The 19,529-nt window shown below is 45.5% G+C and overlaps 1 protein-coding gene across 2 annotated transcripts in view; it reads left to right on the top strand.

The window, feature by feature from the left end:
- Positions 1-10,501, top strand: part of LOC119388394 (ADAMTS-like protein 5) — an 84,274-nt gene extending 73,773 nt beyond the window's left edge. For both annotated transcript variants that reach the window (XM_049413933.1, XM_037656102.2), the window contains exons 9-14: positions 782-868; positions 996-1,198; positions 2,725-3,007; positions 4,399-4,437; positions 5,852-5,914; positions 8,933-10,501. In XM_049413933.1, the coding sequence (XP_049269890.1) occupies positions 782-868; positions 996-1,198; positions 2,725-3,007; positions 4,399-4,437; positions 5,852-5,914; positions 8,933-9,255 (998 nt within the window). In that variant the 3' untranslated portion in view covers positions 9,256-10,501. The remainder of the gene's footprint in view (positions 1-781; positions 869-995; positions 1,199-2,724; positions 3,008-4,398; positions 4,438-5,851; positions 5,915-8,932) is intronic.
- Positions 10,502-19,529: the final 9,028 nt, after the last annotated feature.

The following is a 19,529-nucleotide window of genomic DNA, read 5'->3' as shown; positions in this document are numbered from 1 at the left end:
CGAACTGTAGTACATGTGGAGTTGGAACTGCGGAAAAAAGCTTTTCTGTTTTTTTTATGGCGTTCTTTTGTTTATAGTAACTGCAACGGTCTTGCGACTTTCACGCGTAAAAACTCAACGGAAAACGTCTGTAAAGTTGACTTCGCCTAAATAAGATCAATTGGCAGGAGAAGCGCACTTTTCCTGTTGTCAACACTGTTTTTGGGTGCGAATTATCAACAACCAGTCACTATCCCTTACTTCAGATGGATGGTGCGAAAAATGATCACCTTATTAAATTAATGACGTTAATTAAGATGATGAATTAAGGTGTTGAAAGATGACGTGATAATTACTCAGACTACATAGCGATGCATCATGACATTTAAGATCAGACCCGCGCAAAGCACTTTCCAGTGGTCTGTGTGGCCTGAGAATTATGGAAGGTTATAGTGAAATCAAGTGAAATCAAGCCTGCGCTGCTCAGGCGTTAGTTGGTGACCCAGGGCTCTTTTGGCAGACAGCAGATTGTAAAGTGAGTGACGTTGAAGTCGAAGTATCTTGGTAATATCTAATTGTACCTTTCTCTAGAGTTTGTATGTATGTATGTATGTATGTATGTATGTATGTATGTATGTATGTATGTATGTATGTATGTATGTATGTATGTATGTATGTATGTATGTATGTATGTATGTATGTATATGAATCTGAGCACGTCCTGGCGTATTTTGTTTATCAGTAAAAAGTGCAAAAGCCTGAATATGCTGAAAGACAACTCCTATTTCTCCTTTCATTTTAGGAGAACTGTACAAGTACATGGCCGTGACTATCATTCCACGTGGCGCCACCAACATCCGTGTGGAGGATGACAGCCACAACGTACTCAGTACGTACTTCCAGCCCGCGTTCTTGCCTTACTGTCGTTGTTTTCCTATGCGTGTGTATAGACACTAGCGCGTAAACGACACCTGAATCGATGTCTCTGTTCCTGGGCGGTGTGGTCCGTGTTGCAGCTCTGTGGGACCACTGGCCCAGCCGTTCGATCGCGCCAAACAAAGGCATCAGTAATAAGACGATTCACTGGGAATCGCGAAAGCTGGACGGCGGCACTTCGACCATTCTTGCCGGAGGTACGAGCTTCACTCACGAGATGGCCGAGAACGGCAGCGAAGCCCTCACAGCCGTCGGCCCCACATTGAAGGCGGTCACGCTCGCGGTAAGCAAAGTGGGCAACGCCCATTCGTTTCACATGGCGTGGCAGTTTTACCTGCCGTCTGAACGAGCGTTGTTGTGAAGTGCGCGTGTCTCTTTGCGCTTCGCTTACTTCCGCAGGTGGAAGAAATACTTTAGGTGAGCGAACGCCAAGACTACCCGTTGCGAGACAATGTTCTGCTTCACAAGAAGCCAGAGAGATGGCGCTACCAACTTCGACCTGGTAGGCTGCCTTGACAACCGCGCGCATCGAGGCACTCTACGACCCGTGCAAACGAACGCAACGTCACCGTGTGCACAGCGGCCGCAGCCTGCGCCTACTGTTAAAGCTCTTCCTGTGAACCAGCGTGCATATAGCGAATATGACGAATGCAACGGTGCCTGAAGTGTTCAATAGAGGAAATAGCACCCTCTTATCACGTTATCTTATCACGTTGTTAGCTGGCCGCGTGAAAAGCGCGTACTTTTCTTTGCAAGATTATTAGCCACTTTTGCAAAAGGGCACAAAGCACTTGCCTATTCTTCCGCAGCACAAAAACACTTGACCACCATGACATTTTCAAGAACGAGCTCAAAAAGCAATGGCAGCAACAAGAAAAGGTGCCTGCACTGCACGGCTAACGTAGCACGTGGACTGTGAAGGCAAAACCCCATATGCGCGGAAACTGCACTGCACAGCGACGAGCGACGCTATTGAGCGACGAAACGGGCCTTTCACGCGACGTGTCGGGTGGTCGATATCGCGCGATAACTCGGCTTTTCAGATTTGGAAACCGTCGCCCACGTGCCGGAGGTGCTTTGTGGAATTTGCCAGCAGCCCGCCACGGTCCTCAGTGCCGGCGCGCCATCTCTCGGCACACGGAAAACGAGAACATTAACAGTCTCTCCCCAACAAGCGCTCGCTTCGCGTCGTTGGCTCACCTAAGTATTTCTTGCAACGCGCTTACTTCTACTCGTAATTTATAGGCTCGGCGGAACAGGAAACAGCGAAATATTAGTTTATTTTTGGCAGAGTTAACAAAGCTAGAGGCTATATGGCATTTTATTTGTTTAATGTCACAGAATAGAGGTTTTTTTTTTTTCATTACATAAATGGCGAATACTGTTACACAGCTGCTTTTGTTTCGGGTGAGCATCGTACGTATTGAAATGTGCTTCTTGCGTGTTCGTCGGCAAGCTGAAATCACCATACGCTCAGTCCGTGCAACAGGTACTGGATGTTCTATGTCCAGTATTTGCAAGCCTTCAGTAGTCAAAGTGCTAGAGGCCCGCGTACTGTGCGATGCTAGTGCACGTTAAGAAATTCCAGGTAGTCAAGATTACCTGGATCCTTCTAATACGGCGTGCCTCAGTCATATCGTGGTTATGGCACGTAAAACTCCAGAAATGATTGTATTTACTTTTCCCTAGGGTGTTTCAGTTTACTGATATTTTATAGGCTTGTTGGATGAAGACCTCTGCCGTTCTGTAGCACTGACACCTATCTCATCGTGTCTCACACCAAGGTTCTCTTTCCTCGTTACCTTGCAGGTATACATGGTTAAGAAGGCAAATTCCAGCGTTCGGTATCAGTACTGGGTTCCAAAGGAAGACAATGTGCTGCGGAGCAGTGTGGTGGACCCTCCGAGTTATCTGATTCAGAGACCCGCAGATACGACGGAGCCTCCTGCAACGGAACACCATTTCCGGAGGGCTCGGGTCCATGAGGGGCCACTCGAAGACAACGCCATTCCGTTCGTCACAGATGAAGCGACGAGCACTACCAGCACAGACGATGTCTCGCCTATTCCGACAATCAGGCATAAAGCAGGGAGTAAGTTCGCCTCCCTCCCTCCTCTTTTTTTTATCACCTTCTCCTGTTCCGTGCTTACTTATCAACAATCCTTTGATATAACCACAAGCTATTCTCATTGCACACCTTGTCTTGATATATTTTAAAAGAGCTAACGAACAGGAACTCTTTTGCAGCATTTAGAACAACGGTCGGCAGCTGCGAGCGCTGAGTTTGAAGATACGTGAAATTTTAAGCTAAATTTTACTCATCTTCAATGCGCTTCAACAGCCCTTCAATGAAAGGGGATAAAATAAGATAGCGGGGAGGATAAAATAAAAAGAACGTCAGGCGCAGCAATGTGACTGACAAAAATCCGCAGTGCCAGTTCGCAAGAAACTTTTTACCCGCTGATAAATTATTTAATCACGTTGAACTTACACGTTCTTCGCGCATTGTGACAACAAATTATCTCACATTAAGCTGCTGAAATATTGTGGTAAATAGCAACTATGGTAAGAAATTACGGAAAATTTCCTAGGGTGGGTGGTCGTAGTGTGCTCAGAATTTATTGATAGGATTAATTTTATTGACTTGTTATCAGAGTGGACAGCCGACGTTCAGTCAACGTTAGCCGGTGCTAATAGACCTTTCTACTTCATGGTAACTAAACCAACAGCAAAAAAAAAAGCACACTCGACACAACACAGCGCTGCGCTGTGTCGAGTGTGCCTTTTCTGTTATCCCTGCCTTTAGCCTACGTCACCATAAAGTAGAATGCAATACCGACAAGCCCACGTTGACACCCTCATCATCTTGTAATGGCCGTTGATGAATCTTTCCTCGCTTCTCCGTAACGGCTTCCTAATAGACATTTATTCAATTACTCTCGCAGTTCACATTTTCATTAGGTTTATAAATAGATTTTGTATTCAAATTTACTTCCCGGTGTTTTTTTCCTAATCTTAACTAGAATGGGCTTTAGGAGAAGTAGAAAACTGTTTCTAAAACTTCATTTTATTTGCCATAGAACGTTTCGCGTTAAAAACGCGTAGAATTCTCCACTCCGTACGCGGCTTCACTATATCAAGGTCATGGTCGGTTGGTTGCCTTACACTTCAGAAGAAAGTGAAAATAAGGTCAATGTATCACCATCAGATTTCTCCTTTAGCACCGAGCGTAAGAAAAGGAAAATTATGGTATCCAGGAAATCATAGCCCATTTCGACTCTACAGAAATCGAGTCGACATGCGCAAAATGTTTTCTGCTTTCGCAGAAGCACAGTGTAGTCTAAATTTTCTTTCTCGAATAGGGCATTCGTCGCTGCTTTTCTCAAACTTGGCTCGCTATGCCTCTTTTTTTTTCATTACAGAAATTTATCGCGTTTTTCATTCCTTTACGAACTAACCAGCCTCATTTTTTTTTCCTTTCAGAAATATGGTACAAACAGAGCAAGGAAAAGAGAAAGAAACGTAAGTGTCGTGGTCACACTGCGTATCTCGCTTGTGTCTCCAACTTCTCGATCCTTTTTATCTCGATCGTGATTTCAAGTAGAACAGCATGTTATTGTTTGTCAGAGACAAAAGGCTATACCAGCAGCTGAAACAGCCGCAATGATTCTGTCAACTGACCTAGGCATCCTTTACATCCTCTACTTCTAATCACAGAAGATTGACCAACAATGCAGTGCCAATTATAGAGAGAGATAGCAGTTTTAATGGCATTCCCGAAGATGTTAGCCTGGTTTATCGTCTGGCTTGCTACTACAGGTATCAGATGGTAACTATGATATTCACTGACAGACTCGACGTTGCTTATGCAAACTACTTTAAGCGCAATATTAAGCAAAATATATAGCAAACTACTTTAAGCGCAAGGTTAAGCAAAATATATAGTGACCGCATATACGCACGAATAGTACGTAGTGTCACAAATACACATATATACGCAAAAGAGTCATTCATAAAGTTTCGCGAGTAGTCCTCAAAAATACCAACAGCGCTTTCGTACTGCGCATCGCCCAAATGCTACTTTGCCGCAGGCCGAGAAGGTGCCGTAGTCTAAGCTGAAGCCGCGTTCCAATTGAAGTGCTGCCTTCAGATTCTGCCGTCACGGGAACAGTCGCGCAGGACGTGTTTTAAATCATCCCAACTGTTACATGTGGTGCACGTTGGAGAGTCCGGCTAGTTAATCTTGCGCTTAAAGTAGTTTGCATAGGCAACGTCGAGTCCGTCAGTGAATGCATGTTTCATCTCGTCTGGTTAGTCCTTGTGGCATATAAAAGCTACACGACGGCTCTATTTGGTGCAGCGGTCCGTACTGGTGGCTTGCATCGCACGATATTGTTTTTTGTAGATTCCAAGCGAACGCGGATACCAATATCGCTACCAATGAGCACACCTCTGTGCCGCATATTCAAACGATTGCAAGCATTTTAGTAATAACGACGACGCTGACGATATGAATAATAAACAGCTTGAGTGCTACTTTCGTGGCGCTCCCGTCGTCCCTAGACTCACCTCGGCAAGCATCGAACATCACCTCTGTAGAAGTGACACTAACGATTCGACGTTTTATATAATATGAATTCGCCTGATTTATTTTACCGTTTTAGCGTAACTTATGAACGGAGTGTGTATAAGTGGTTAACGAGACAAAAAGAAAATTGTCCTGCGCGATGCGTAAACAGAGTGCATGGAATCAAAATAAGCACGACGGTGCACATCGCGTTTCGTTTTGAAACTTCACTACAGCTTCGTTTGACATTACTAGAGGGTGCTGCTCTATAACTGAAACGTGAAGAACGAAATCACGGGTCATATGAGTCTGTAACATATTCGAAAATTAACTGATATTGAGTAATGGTGCAACGCTTGTTCTTTGCAGGAAAGTGTCCGCTGTGCCATCGTCCGAGAAACCAGTTGCGCCATTTTTGCAAGAGCGACGTTGGTGAGTTTTAGTCTGCATGCAGTACGAAGTAATATCGATGGCGTTTTCTTGTGCGCCTATTGTTGCATTTGAATGCTAACAAGTCAATTAACACGGCATGCCATAGTGATTGCTTTCGGTGCATGTTTAAATGTCTGTCAAATCAGCCTCGTCGCACTTACCACTTTACAAGGTATGTGGTAAGTGCGACGTATGTAAACACGCCTGTATGCTTACTGTACATGTTTGGAAACCCCATGAGGTCAAAATTAATGCGGTGCTCCCCACTGTGGCGTGCTTCACAGTAATATCGTAAGTTTCCCATGTAACAACCTCAAAATATTATTTAACACCATTTCCACAATCCGCTATTGATCGCACAGTATTCGAAATTGAAAACATTTTACACAGACTGCAAAAGAAATAGACCTCACATGCAACGATGTTGACATTGTTAAAAATAAAACTATTGATTATTATAGCATGTTTGAGACTCTATTTGTGTTTTCACTGTATAAAGTTTCAGCAATGAACCCCTAACTGCTCTTATTTATAAATTTGGCAACTAGGTTCGTGTGCACTACGTAATTTGTAGCGAAATTACCTTACTATTCAAGTACGATGTAAGCAGATTAACTGGTACTATTAAAAGTGCTTAGATCAGCGCTGCTGATATGTCCGACCTTTGTACTAAGTTTCAATTGATGAAACTTGCGTATATGTTTTCTTTTTTTTTGTCATATGGTCACAGCCAGTTATTTTCTTGCCGTTGCTGCTCCAATAGATTCTTTTTGACACAACTCATTTTTTAAACTGCCACAGTTACGCTTCTCTGCAATCCATTCGCGTATTTTTGTAAAAGTTCAGGAGAGACGCAATTTTTCTCACTTGGCACCTGGCCTTACGCATCGTCAAAACTGAAGTTTTGATGGCACAATGCTTTCTTGCTGCCGTTTCGAAACGAAACCTTCATCGCCTCTTGACAGATTTCGATACATCTGCGTATGCATGGACCTACATTTTCCTACACGTCGTCAAAGAAAGCAAGAGAGTTGTTTTTGTCAGTCGTCTCGCCATTGTTCTTTTTATGCGCCACAATTCTAATCAATACCATGTGCCGTATGGGTAAGAAGCGTGTTTTATTGAGCTGCCAAACCATTCCGTAAGTCGCTAAGCTATGCGCCAAGCCAGCTACTATCAACTTGTAGTGCTTGCCACGCTTGTTAAACCAGTCACGAACCAAACCCATTTCAGTCGATGCAGAAGTGTGACGAACGTGTACCAAACTGAGCGCGCGGTTGCGTGACATTGGTTCTGGTTTGCCCAGAAAACTATAAGAGGCAGACATCAAGCCTCACATCGAACCATCAAGTGTTGAAGGTCTGTTGCTCGAAATGAGGCCATCTTAGAGTCGCTGTGAAAGTTATCCGATGTCTGTCACTGTTTTTCGCGCTTCTTGACCTGTCAAACAGTTTGATCGATTCGGTTGGCCCAATCCGGTGAAAATAGAAATGTGCTGTCAGACATTATCTGCCAGTCCTAATGCACTAGCGAATACTTAGATAGGTCAGACTGACCTTAACGCTGGCCATGTCGTCGGCAGCCAGCTTGCTGTGGCCGTAGATCACATTACGGAGGACAACAGCCTCGAGATCTTCCTTCATCTGCGGCCATAAGCATGCCACCGTTGAGTAATTTTTCAACCACGCCTGTTCTCAAATAACCAAACAATATCGAAGTACGGAGAAGGCGATCGAATGTGGACGAAAAAGGTGTGTGTCATTGGAGCCAACGTTTCGAGGGGTGCGTCAAGTTCCTTTGTCGATACCTAGGCTCCAACGACATCTCTTTAATGTACAGCTCGCTTGGAGAAGCTCGCATTGCAATAAAAAGTTCACACGCACACATTTCTAGTTCTGCCCACAGTGTATATGAACTAACACATCATTCCGTATACAGCAACACATAGCTGTTCATCACAAGCGCTTATCTAGTCAGTGTCCACTGTCTTTTTTCTTTTTCTCAAGAACTTTCTCAAGTTCTTTTTGCTAAAATGTTCGCCTTCTAAGGTACTAACGCTCGAAAATGGGGAGAGAATAAGGAACAGGATGGGAGTGCAACCACATCGCAGTATCTGGTTCGCTACACTGCACTGGGAAAGGTAAGCGTGGGAAAAGAAAGGAATAGAGGGAAAAACCATCAGTAAGTCACAATGCGAAACACACACACACGCGCGCAGTACGAAGAAAACGCGCGGAATGTGCGCTCATCCGATAGATAGTGTCCAAAGGTTCTGCTTGGTCTTCTGTACTTCCACCGAATGAGGCTGATGCGCATCTGCTTTTTCTTGGCACAAAATTATCGTGGTTTGTGGATTTCGCAGCATTCCTCAACTTTTCGAAAGCCAGTACTACAGTCAGTGTATTGAGCACACACATCGCACTTTGTGCAGACTCGGCTTGATGGAGGACCACAAGATATGCTCAACATGTAGTCAACTTCTCCGAATCGATTTGATGTCTCGACCTCTCTAATTCGCTTGGTTAGTTGGCCTAAATATGTTAGTAAAACTAGGAACGAGTGCCTCTTCTTACTATTCCAAGCACTTCCGGTCGAGCACTTACTTCCGGTTTTCCAAATCATTAGAAAACGTGTGTTTAAAAAATAAAACTGGTACGAAATCGATAGCTCTGGTTGAAGTTTAGTTACACTGGATGCATATGATATCGCAGCATAAATTTACTTAAGATATTGGCCAGGATAGTTAACGAATATTAATTGAATAAGTTCACAAAAAGAGCAGATGCTCCTCTTGCGAGCAGCTGTGATGGTTGCGGCACCTGGCGTAGAAAATCTCAACCACGCGCTTTCTTTCACGTGGCTTCTGATATCCGCTTCCGCAGTGCGACTAAACACATTTAACAAAAAAACACATAACAAAAGGAATACACCAGTGAACACGAACGCTGACGTGCGAGTGCCACTGCAAGAAACCTATGTCGAGGATCACTGTCGCCTCCAATATTGTTTTCCCTGCAGTAATCCAAGCCACCGTGTTGTCAGCGGACTTCGTGGACGGCTATCTGCGCTATGACGTGGCCGTGTCCGAGTCCTACCGCAACCTGTTGGACCTGCAGCAGCGCGAGTACCTGTGGGCGCGAGACAGCCGCTGCGCGTGCCCCAGGCTGCGCGTGGGACGAGAGTACGTGATCATGGCGCACGAGCAGCGCAACTACGCCGCCAAGGAGTCCAAGTTGGTCGTCGACTCCCGGTCATTCGTGCGACGCTTCACCGGGCGACGCCATCGTCAACTCACCAGACTGCGCGAGCTCCAGGATCGAAAGTGCAACCTGACCACGTGAAACCTTAGTTTCATGCTGCCGAACACAGCGCCACGGAGCGGGTGTGAATGTGATGCCGAGTGGAACGTGGTAACTATTAGTGACGGACAGCTGCAAGTACGGTGACTTCCAGTGAGGAATAAGTAGCCCATGCTAGCTTGCTTGCACAGACCAGTAGCACAGACAATGTTAGACTGTGGGCTGTTGATTGTGAAACGAGGAAGTCAATGCGGTGAAGGCGATACGGATGTCCCGAAGATTTCCCTGTAGTGCAGGGCGTGCCCTTTAAGCCTGCTGGTTGGACGGCTTGAGAATGACTGACCAGTATCTGTGTGCATGAGAAAATGTCTCGCGAGGAAACATTCCTGTGCACTGACTCAGCATCGACATTCAGACATCGACATTCAGACAAGCGAAATCCCGACGTGAATTCTCTCACAGGCCTAATCTCACTCTGCCACGTCCTCAGATGTTCACTTAGACCTAAACCGTTTTGTTACACAATGTTCTGGCAGACAATCGTAAACGAATGCTCCAGCTCATAAATAAAAAAGAGAACTTGGTTCGTTTCACTTTGCCGGTAAGTTTAGTCTTGAGCAGTTAATTCAATTCACATGATTAAGTTAAATAGTTTATCGTAAACGTCTTCGTAGGCAGTGTTGTATCCACCAAACACTTGTTACCGAGTCGTCTGCCTTCCTCGGGGAATGGTGTTCAGTATTGATAGAAATCCTGTGGCAGGGTTTCTTTGTCTTCATATCAATGTTACTACACCAAAGACATATTTTTATCGCTCTGATGTTCACTATAAAGTACCAAATGTTAACTCTTTTTGCACGCAATGCAAGCATTTACAATGACGAAGATGCAATTGCTAAGATTCCATTTTTTTTTCCTCGTGAATACTGTGTTGTACCTCGCACTGTTCTTGATGTCCCCAATATTTTTTGTCATCCTTATTGACTACGTACATGCGTTAAGTACATTTGCAGTTTTTTTTTCGGCATACCTGTGAAATCAAATGTGAACACCAGTTCTAAGTTACGCACTCGTCCCGTAATTTATTGATCTCCTTGCTTAAGATTATACAAGTCACCCACCTTGTGGAAATGTTTTGATACCTTTCTATTCTTCTATGTGTGTCTTTATTATTGAAAGTTGTATGCGTCACGGTGTTTGTTGTTCGCCACTCCTTGTACAAAAATGTACGCCTGTTTGAGCGAAAACTACGCCTTCGTTTTTCAAAAAAAACAATGTTGTTTGTCTGAATTCCGCTGCATCTTCGCTGTACCAACTGCCACACATATTTTTTTCACTTGCGACTGTTTGCTTTCAGGTGTTACAAGAACACTAATACTTGACAGCGACAACAAACTTGTTTTCAGCGCCAAGCATGACATCCACATCCTCCATTCCGCTCCAACGTGTACTACCACCATAGCTCTTATTCAATAACGAAAAGAAAAGCATCCCTTCAATCTTGTTACATGGTTTTAGTACCAAATACGTAGCAGCTCTACAATCTACACTGCTCGTACGGGGCTGCATGTTCTTGCTCGGTTTGCAGGAGGCAAGAGTAACGCTGGGGCTGACTACGTATCCACGGCGTGCCCTCGTGCCGCACCGTAGATCGTACTCCCGTTAGCGGTTCAAGAAGTGTAGTCAAATCGAATAGACCTACTGTAGTACTGCTAGCACACTTTAATTTGCAGATTTAAGACGGCACTCGTTTTTCCTGCTTACACAGTGCGTAAGGATGTTTTGCGAAGTCTAAACTCTTCCGGCACTGATCGCGCGTCGACAGAGCCCAACAGCACGCGAGAATTCAAGTGTGCGGGAGTTTCATTTTCGATAACCAGGCCTGGTGCGAATACCTGTAACCTCCAGCCTAGTTACTAGATAGCACAATGAGCAAGGAAAAAAAATGGAAGCTTCGCACTACTGTTGCCAAGGCTGAAGAGCGCAGCTGGTTGGACTTACTTTCTTTTTCTGTTTCTCTTTCTCGGTCTTTCTGTCTTTATTTTCTCTCTTTCCTTTCTTTCCCCCTCGCTCTCTTTCTCTTTCTGTCTTGCTCTCCGTTTTTTTCTTTCTATCTGCCTTTATTCCCTTTCTTTCTCTTTTTCTCGTTCTTTCTCTTTCCTTATCTGTTTTTCTGTTTCTCTATTTTTCTTTCTTTCTCTCTCAATCTTTCTTTCTCTGTCATTTTCTATTTCTTTCTTTCTTTTTATCGCTTTCTTTCTCTCTGTGTGTCTGTGTTCGTCTTTTTGTCTTTTTATGGCGCGCCGCCGTCGCTTCGCAGTCATTTGTTGGACTAACTGTTGCCTTCTTCCTTTTCAGTGGAGCAGTGGTGAGTAGTGGGATTTGTCCAATTTCTGTGGCACATACCCGTTTATGATGATGATATATTTCTGGTGACCATGGACATCTTACGGCCGGCTATAACAGCTTCGCCCTTAATAGCGGCTGTTTCCGGCGAGACATATAGGCGCGCAGTCGTGACGCAGGCAGCCTGGCTGTTCGTGGCAAGATATGCCGTGACTGCTTATACTGGCCATTCAAACACCGCCCATTTCATAACCTTCGACTGTTCATAATGTCTGACCAACCAGTCAATCAGCCTGTGTTACATTTACGGTTAGCTGTCGCCTTAAGCAACTGTGAATCTGCGCATTAAAAGGAAAGGGTAGAAGGATGAGTTCTTTGCAATGTATCGAAGCACTGAACAATCTGACTCTATATTGTCACGTGGTAGTGGCAGTGAAGAACACGAACCCGAGCAGGTAAGGATTTATTGGGCAAACTTTTGCCCGCAAAAAGAAGTGATGCACTCGGCGCAAGGATAGCGTAGAACCATGGGGAAATTTTCTCGAACGTTGCGGCGCGCCCCGCCCCGAGCGGTGCTAACAATTTTTGTGCGTGAAGTCCGATTACATAAGAACAAGTAAGCGCGCGCGCAATATTCTAACATACTCACGGATTTTGGACATGGAAGAGAACGACGTCATACTGTTGTTGACCATGCCCTCCGAAATAAGGTAGCACGTTCGGGGAAGCTCGCCGCGCGCTAATTACTTTGGAAGCTGTGCGTTTCCTACTACACGGTAATCGTGGTGCTGCAGCCGCATGGGCAGCGTGGGATTTGTGGCGATTAACAAAAAGGAGGCACACGTTTGCGACCGTGTTCCCGGACTGTGACGCGTCTCCCAGTGACCAGCCTCAAAGACAACGTCGCTTGAACAAGAGACAAAGAACACAATCACTGACAAGCCCCTACTATCAAAGCATGCGCCCATGAGACTCTCAGGCCAAACAATTCCCCGTTATGTACGCCAGGCTAACCGCGTCGGCCACAACATCACGACTACAACCACTTGTAGTATAAAAACAAAGTATAAGCTTGGGTCAGGCCCGTTGTCGGGGGGGGGGGGGGGGGGCTAGGGGCCGCCCCCACCCCCGAAGTTTTGGTGAAGTAGGTGTTTTTACCAAAAATAAATAAAACTGGGTGTTTTTCTCAAAAAGTCAAGGTTTTCAGCAAGTGCCCCCCCCCCCCTCCCCGAAAAAAGTTCCTGGCTACGGGCCTGGTTTGGGTGATGATGGCGATCTTCCAATGGTTTGCAGATGTTTTCCTGCAAAATGGCAACATTTTGTGATAAGTCACTGTATGGCCTGTTTTAATTTTATTATTTTTATTTTTATTTGTTTCCGTAGAACATATTATCGGATCGCAAAGTCCTTTTCGGGTTTTTTCTGTTAAAGGGGCCCTGCAACACCTTTCTTAGTTATATTGGAATAGTCTCATTATTGACGTATGACTCTTCACGAGTCATATGCCGCAAAAATTTTTCGAATCCGTCAAGTCTAAGTGGTGTTACCAAATTATAGAGATCACGTTCCGCAGCTTTCTCCCTCAACTCAACGCTGCGAGCGCGCGGAAAGCTAGGCAGCGAGTCGAGGGAGGCAGCGCAGAGGAGCGAGGCTCCGCCCAAGAGCGCCGGCGGAGCTTTTTTCATTTTTTTCTCTCTGACGTCTGCATGGACGTCTGGGCGCAACCACGTGGTCTGTGCCGCCACTTCCGGTCGGCTTGCGTCGTTCTCGTCGAGCGGAGCCGATATCGCGCGTGCTTGAAAACTGCGCGTCGGTTTGGTAATGTTGGGTGTGCACCTCGAACGCCGTAGTGTTTTCATCGCTCTGCCAACCATGAAAGCAAACCTGCGCGCTCGTTTGGAACGAATGACAGCTGAGATCGGTTTCGGCCCATACTCCGATACACCGCCTCGTAAGACGGCACTGGCAGACGACCCCGAAGCGCCGCCATTACCGGACGCCAGCATGTTATCGGAGACACGCTGCGCCCGTGCCTCGGTCGGTCGTGAGAACGTGCCGACGATGCAGTTCTCAGCTGACGAGGCAACACTCGAACGACTGCCACTCTCAACGGAACCGGCGATGGTCAAAAGCACAGAAATATTCACGTTTTCGGCACTGCGCATGGCGAAGAAAACGGAACCATGCAACTACGAGCAGACGAGCTGTCGGTGAGACCGGAAGTGCTAATATTAATGTTTCGGTGTTTTTAACGCGATAACAGAATATAAACATACATATTATCTACTTATTGAACTAAAAATTAACAACGAAAGTAATAATGAGGGTGTTATCGTGATTATAACATCAGCCAATGGTGGAACTGCCGACAATCGCGTCATATTTTGCGGACTAATACATCATTTGTCGAGAGAAGAGGGAGCGATTTTCAGCTGACTTTGAGAATTTATTGTAAATTCCAGGCCGTGCGCATCGCTGTAATATTTGGCTCGCGTGTTCTCGGGAGCCTCGACTACCGATCGGCAGCGCTTTTTGAGCATGCTCGAAAAGTGTTGCAGGGCCCCTTTAATATTTATGAATGCATTTAATAACGCGAACTTCAGAGCATCAACAATTGCCGAAACTTCCGATTGCGCGAGTCGCTAAGTCTGAACAATCTTTAAGCATGACATTAATCAAGTTACGTTAACTTTTTAACAGCGAAGTTGTTTAGAAAATCGTTCCTTGAACAACGAACCAAAAACTATCATCATCATCATAAACGGGTATGTGCCAAAGAAATTGGGTAAATCCCACTACTCACCACTGGTCCACTAAACATGAAGAAGACGACAGTTGGCCCAACAAAAAATAGCTGCGAAGCGACGGCGGCGAGCCGAAGACCCCGAGTATGTACAATGAGAGAAAACTAGGTAACGGGAAAGGCAACTGTGGCTGCGATAAGACCCCGAAGCGATGGAAGGTCTACGCCAACGACGACGTGCCCGTAGATCTATGAGAGGTGCGAACGCTTGGTTTCAGAGCGAGGTTCTGTCTCTGGAGTTTGGACATCCGTGTCGTGTCTGTGACTGTGTGTGGTTTAACTCGAACCTCTCTGCGCCGAGAATCAACGTAGGAACAGCCTAGCATCACCTAGCTAAAGCCTAGCAATGAGCTAGAAACAATATGCATCACCTAGCTAAGGCCTGAAAACAACCTAGAAGCAACCAGATTAGTCTTCAGAATCGTCCAATTTCGCTTCTTCAAGCCTTGCGCTGCTTAGTGCAAGCTTCGCCAATCTTTTTTTAATTACATGTTTTTTGTATTTTGCCTGACAGAATATGAATAACAAGAAAAACTAACGTAATGATTGTTATTAAACCTACGTGAACATTTTGTTACAGAAAGGCAGTTAGAAACCACGGGGCGAAAGGTAGAAGTGCTCGGAACGAGCTTCGAAAAGTGAAGCCCGAACAGGGTCAAGCCGCTTGTGGCGCTGCGATCGGTAGTCGGCAATTTGTCGTTGTTTAAGAGCGGCGGGCGGCTCCACCAAAGTGGTGCAGTGGTAGAATGACCGCTTCCCACTCAAAAGGCCCGGGTTCGAATCGGAGCTGTAGATGGTGGGTTTTTATTTTTAGCGTCACTTGTTGTAGCTGCATTGGTTTTCCTTTCTTTCTTAAAACTAGCTTCATTTGCTGCGCATTGTTACAAAAAGTAACGTGAAATGTGAAGTGAGATAGAAGAAACTTGACAGTGAGCGTAATTATTTGCAGCGCCACCGCATGGCATTCAACAAAACTAAAGTATGACCTCCGAGATTTTCGCGAATACGAAACTCGAAACTAGACCGCATTTTATGTGACTTTTTGTAGCAATAATATAGCAATTGAAGCTACTTTTAAGAAGCAAACGAAAACCGATACAGCTATAACAAGTGACACTAAAAATAACTTCACTTATTAGCTTCATTTTCTTTACATTGGTGCTGCGGCCGTTCGAGCACTCCCCAGTTCTAGTACACTCTAACTTAAGTAAAGCCTGTCATGATAACTGCAAAGACTGGCCTATTCATAAAGGCGCTATTGTCTGTTTTTCTGTTGTATTTCTCCTACGCAACTTTCAGCAAGTAACTCCACGCAAGGGGGCAGCCCGCGCCGTACATGCAAACAAAAAGAGAAACTCAGACTGAAATTAAATAATTCTTTGGGCCAGTTACTGACAATAAGTGCTGGGATTTAATGTCCCAAAAGCACGATATGATTATGAGGGACGCCGTAGAGGAGGGCTCCGGAAATTTCGACCACCTGGGGTTCTTTAACGTGCACCTAAATCTAACTACACGGGTTTCAAGGTCTTTCGCCTCCATCGAAATCGCGGCCGCCGCGGCCGGATTCGATCCAGCGACCTTCGGGTCAGCAGTCGAGCACCATAACCTCTACACTACCGGGGCGGAGTTTTGGGCCAGTTAGTGTGACCATGTCTATAAGTCTAGCAATGGGAGTTTATATTACACTTGCCAGAGTAAGCATCGTGGAAACTTGAGGTGCTCTCGAGTACTAACAAGTGGCAAGAAACCCGCGCAAAATTGTTAAGTGCTCGATGAAGCACTTAACCCGGCCATTAGCCATCTCCTAACTACCGCTTCCTTCCGACTGTTCCTTCGTAGAGAACAGCGCAAACACGACCGGCGAACCCAATTTGACGTACGAGCGCTGTATTTCTCGTGTTAATGATTGTGATATAATTAATAGTGATTTAGTAAGTGTGATATCGATGTGAAGAACCATAGTGGCCGAAAAGGCAACTTGACTCCGGCAGGGGCCGAACCTGCAACTTTCTGTTGCCGATTCCGTCCCTGCCGGCGGCAAGTTGTCCTTTCGTCCTCAATACTGTCTTCACATCCGTATCACAATCATTACAATACACTTAAAACAGTACAATTAATGTCTGCTACACCTTCCGTGGCTTCATCATCTGCTGGTTTTCACTAAGGTTGTGTCAACGAAGAAACGAGCCCTCAAGATTCCGTTCCGTATTTCTCGTTTGTCTCATGCGGCAGCAGTCGTATGTTTCCTTGTGTTCTTCCGTTGCGTCTGCGCTGTTACTTTTACAATCACCAATCAAGCCCGAATTACCGCCCCTGTGACCGTTCTTCCAGTTGTCCAGCGGTTGTCGCATAAGGGCACGCCCTAGCTCCTGCACCACTCCTCACTACCTCATGCCTACTAAGCTGCAACTGTCGCTTACCCCGAACGAAGCTCATTGCCCTGCGGCCTTCAAGAAAGCCCCTCTTGCTTCGCTCGTCACACCTCGCACATTGTAGCGGCAGCGCGTGCGACATTTGTTTCGAGCGCACAAATTAGCGGACACGCTAGGCCCACTTTAACAGCTAAGCTGCGAAAACTGTAGGTAAAACGTACGACGGGAGAAAACAAACATCATCATAAACGGGTATGTACCACAGAAATTGGGTAAATCCCACCACTCACCACTGGTCCACTAAAAATGGAGAAGGCAACAGTAAGCCCAAGAAATTGCTGCGAAGCGACGGCGGCGAGCCGAAGACTCCGAGTACGTACAACAAAATAATACTAGGAAACGGTAAAGACAACGGCAGCTGCGAGAAGACACCGAAGCGATGGAAGTCCTACTCCAACGACGACGTGCCCGTAGATCCGTGAGAGGCGCGAACGCTCGGTTTTGGCGTCAGTTTCTGTCTCGGGAGTTTGGACATCCGTGTCGTGTTTGCGACTGTCTGTGGTTTTAACTCGAACCTCTGTGCCCTGAGAATCAACCTAGAAACAACCTAGCATCGCCTAGCTAAAGCCTAGCAACAACCTAGAAGCAACCAGATTCGACTTCAGAATCGCCCAGTTTCGCTGTTTCAAGCCTTGCGTGCCTTAGTGCAAGCTTTGTCATTTTTTTATATAATCAATTCGCAGGTAAAACATTCAGAGTGGACACCTTCTAAAAAATGTACTTCTCCCTCTTCAAGTGTCAAGAAATATTTTTCTCACAAATTCATTAGCTCATATTACACTAAAAGGAAAATAACGCAGTTTTTAGGCAATGATGACCTTCCGGCGTTCGCACCGCACTCACACAAACATTTAAAACGCCACGTATAGAGTAAAAAGAATACGAGAAGTAAAAAAATATTGTTTAAAAGCGAAAAGAAAGTGTTAAAAACAGTGATTAAATGCGTGCACTGACGTGATACAACGTGATGCAATTCTCACAGTCTGTCGTACAACCTCCTTAAGTATTGCAGGTAATGGCTTAAAGATGCAATTCCTGACCGCGTCTAAAACAGGCTTCAAGGACTCCGTCAGCTATCCAAGTGCGATTATCCCGGTGGTCGAGACCGTCTTTTTTCGCCACATTACAACAGGGACAGTCACAGCGAAGGGGCCTGATCGTTTCCTCGAAGCCGCACCTGTCGCAAGCAGAGATTTCAACGATTTCAAAGCGTAAAGGATGTGTCTTCGTGAATGCTACGCCGAGCCCCGGCAGCCCAGACGAAAGAAATGAGCTAGAATTTTGAGCTAGAGAATTTAGATACTTTGAGCGTATCTATCTATCTATCTATCTAAAGAATACCAGATGGTCAAAATTTCCGGAGCCCATCGCTACGGCGTCTCTATAATCATGCCGTGGTTTTGGGACATAAAACCCCCACAATTATTATTATTATCACTTTCCTTGCGTGTCAGTGTGTGTGTGTGTTCGCGGTTACTGTGTTGGTTTGACACTCTCTATCACCTGTGGCACATACCCACATAACGTGAACTCTGGTATGCGGGTATGTGCCACACGTGACTGAGAGAAAGGGTTTCATGACGTACGCGACAGATACTTTGCGTTATTCATGTCATGACCACTGAATCGTGTTCGTCATACACTGATCCTCTGCTATGCCAATTTTGGTATATTACAAGTTATGGAGACGACCAGGAGAGCACCCAGACGTAGGCGGCTAGATAGATAGATAGATAGATACGTAGATAGAAACGGCCAAAGTGCCTGAGGTTCGCTAAGAAATGCTTCGCATTTAAAAATTAGGATCCCACTAGAAATTGGACCCAAGCATTCTGCGTGGCAGTCAGGTATCCTACCACAGAGCCACGCCAAGTCTAGAAACTGCTTTGGAAAAAGACCTTATGCAGACGTAATGTCGGTGCAACGTCAATTGTGGTTGTAGTGCTGGCTATCTAAATTTATAAAAAAAACAGTAAACACTGCGTATGCATTCCTATGAGACTGGAGTCATGCCGGATTAACGTCAGTTGTGGTTCCAGTGTTCGCCCCGCTTTTATAGAAGTCTAATAAACGTTACATTTGCATACCTGTGATTCAGCAAGCCGCATTCAATAGTTGCTCGACCCCGCAGAATTATGCTAACGAAACTTACATATGATATTCGCATCATCGCACCATGGCATGCACTTCGTTTCGATAACACAGACATCTGTGCTTTAATGTGAGTGCTGATACTACGTCCGGCCTTAAGTTACCATTTACACGCCAGTGTAGTCGGCGTGTATGGTAAGTCCACGATGTGCGATGTGGACACTTACAAACACACGTCGATCCACCTCGTAACGCTTGGCTCAAAGCCAAGAAATGAAGCATAGAACTGCTTACTGACTGCTTCGCATGAAACCGATTCCCACAAGGCGTGGGATCTGTCGAATTTTATTTTTTTTTTCAGCAGGAGGTAGAAGAATAAGCAGGGGCTTGGATCGTAGCTGTGGAGACGAGCGCTTGTCAATCAGTTTCAGTTGAAGTTCCACTGTGCCGGTATAAGCTCGCCAGTGCGAATACAAAGTTAAGTATATGGAGTCTAGGAAGAGACCCTCCCCTCACACAAGTAATTGTGGACACCTTAGAGAACACTTGCGACAGTTGGCGCTCTGAGGCTTTTACTGAATACAGATATCTAATAAGACAAAGACAATCTCTTTAATGAGCCCTGAAAAGGCTCTCTTTTA

The sequence above is a fragment of the Rhipicephalus sanguineus genome, chromosome 3, assembly GCF_013339695.2.
Source record: "Rhipicephalus sanguineus isolate Rsan-2018 chromosome 3, BIME_Rsan_1.4, whole genome shotgun sequence".
Lineage (NCBI taxonomy): Eukaryota > Metazoa > Arthropoda > Arachnida > Ixodida > Ixodidae > Rhipicephalus > Rhipicephalus sanguineus.
Note: the sequence above shows the minus strand (reverse complement) of the source record. Positions and strands in the feature narration are given on the sequence as shown.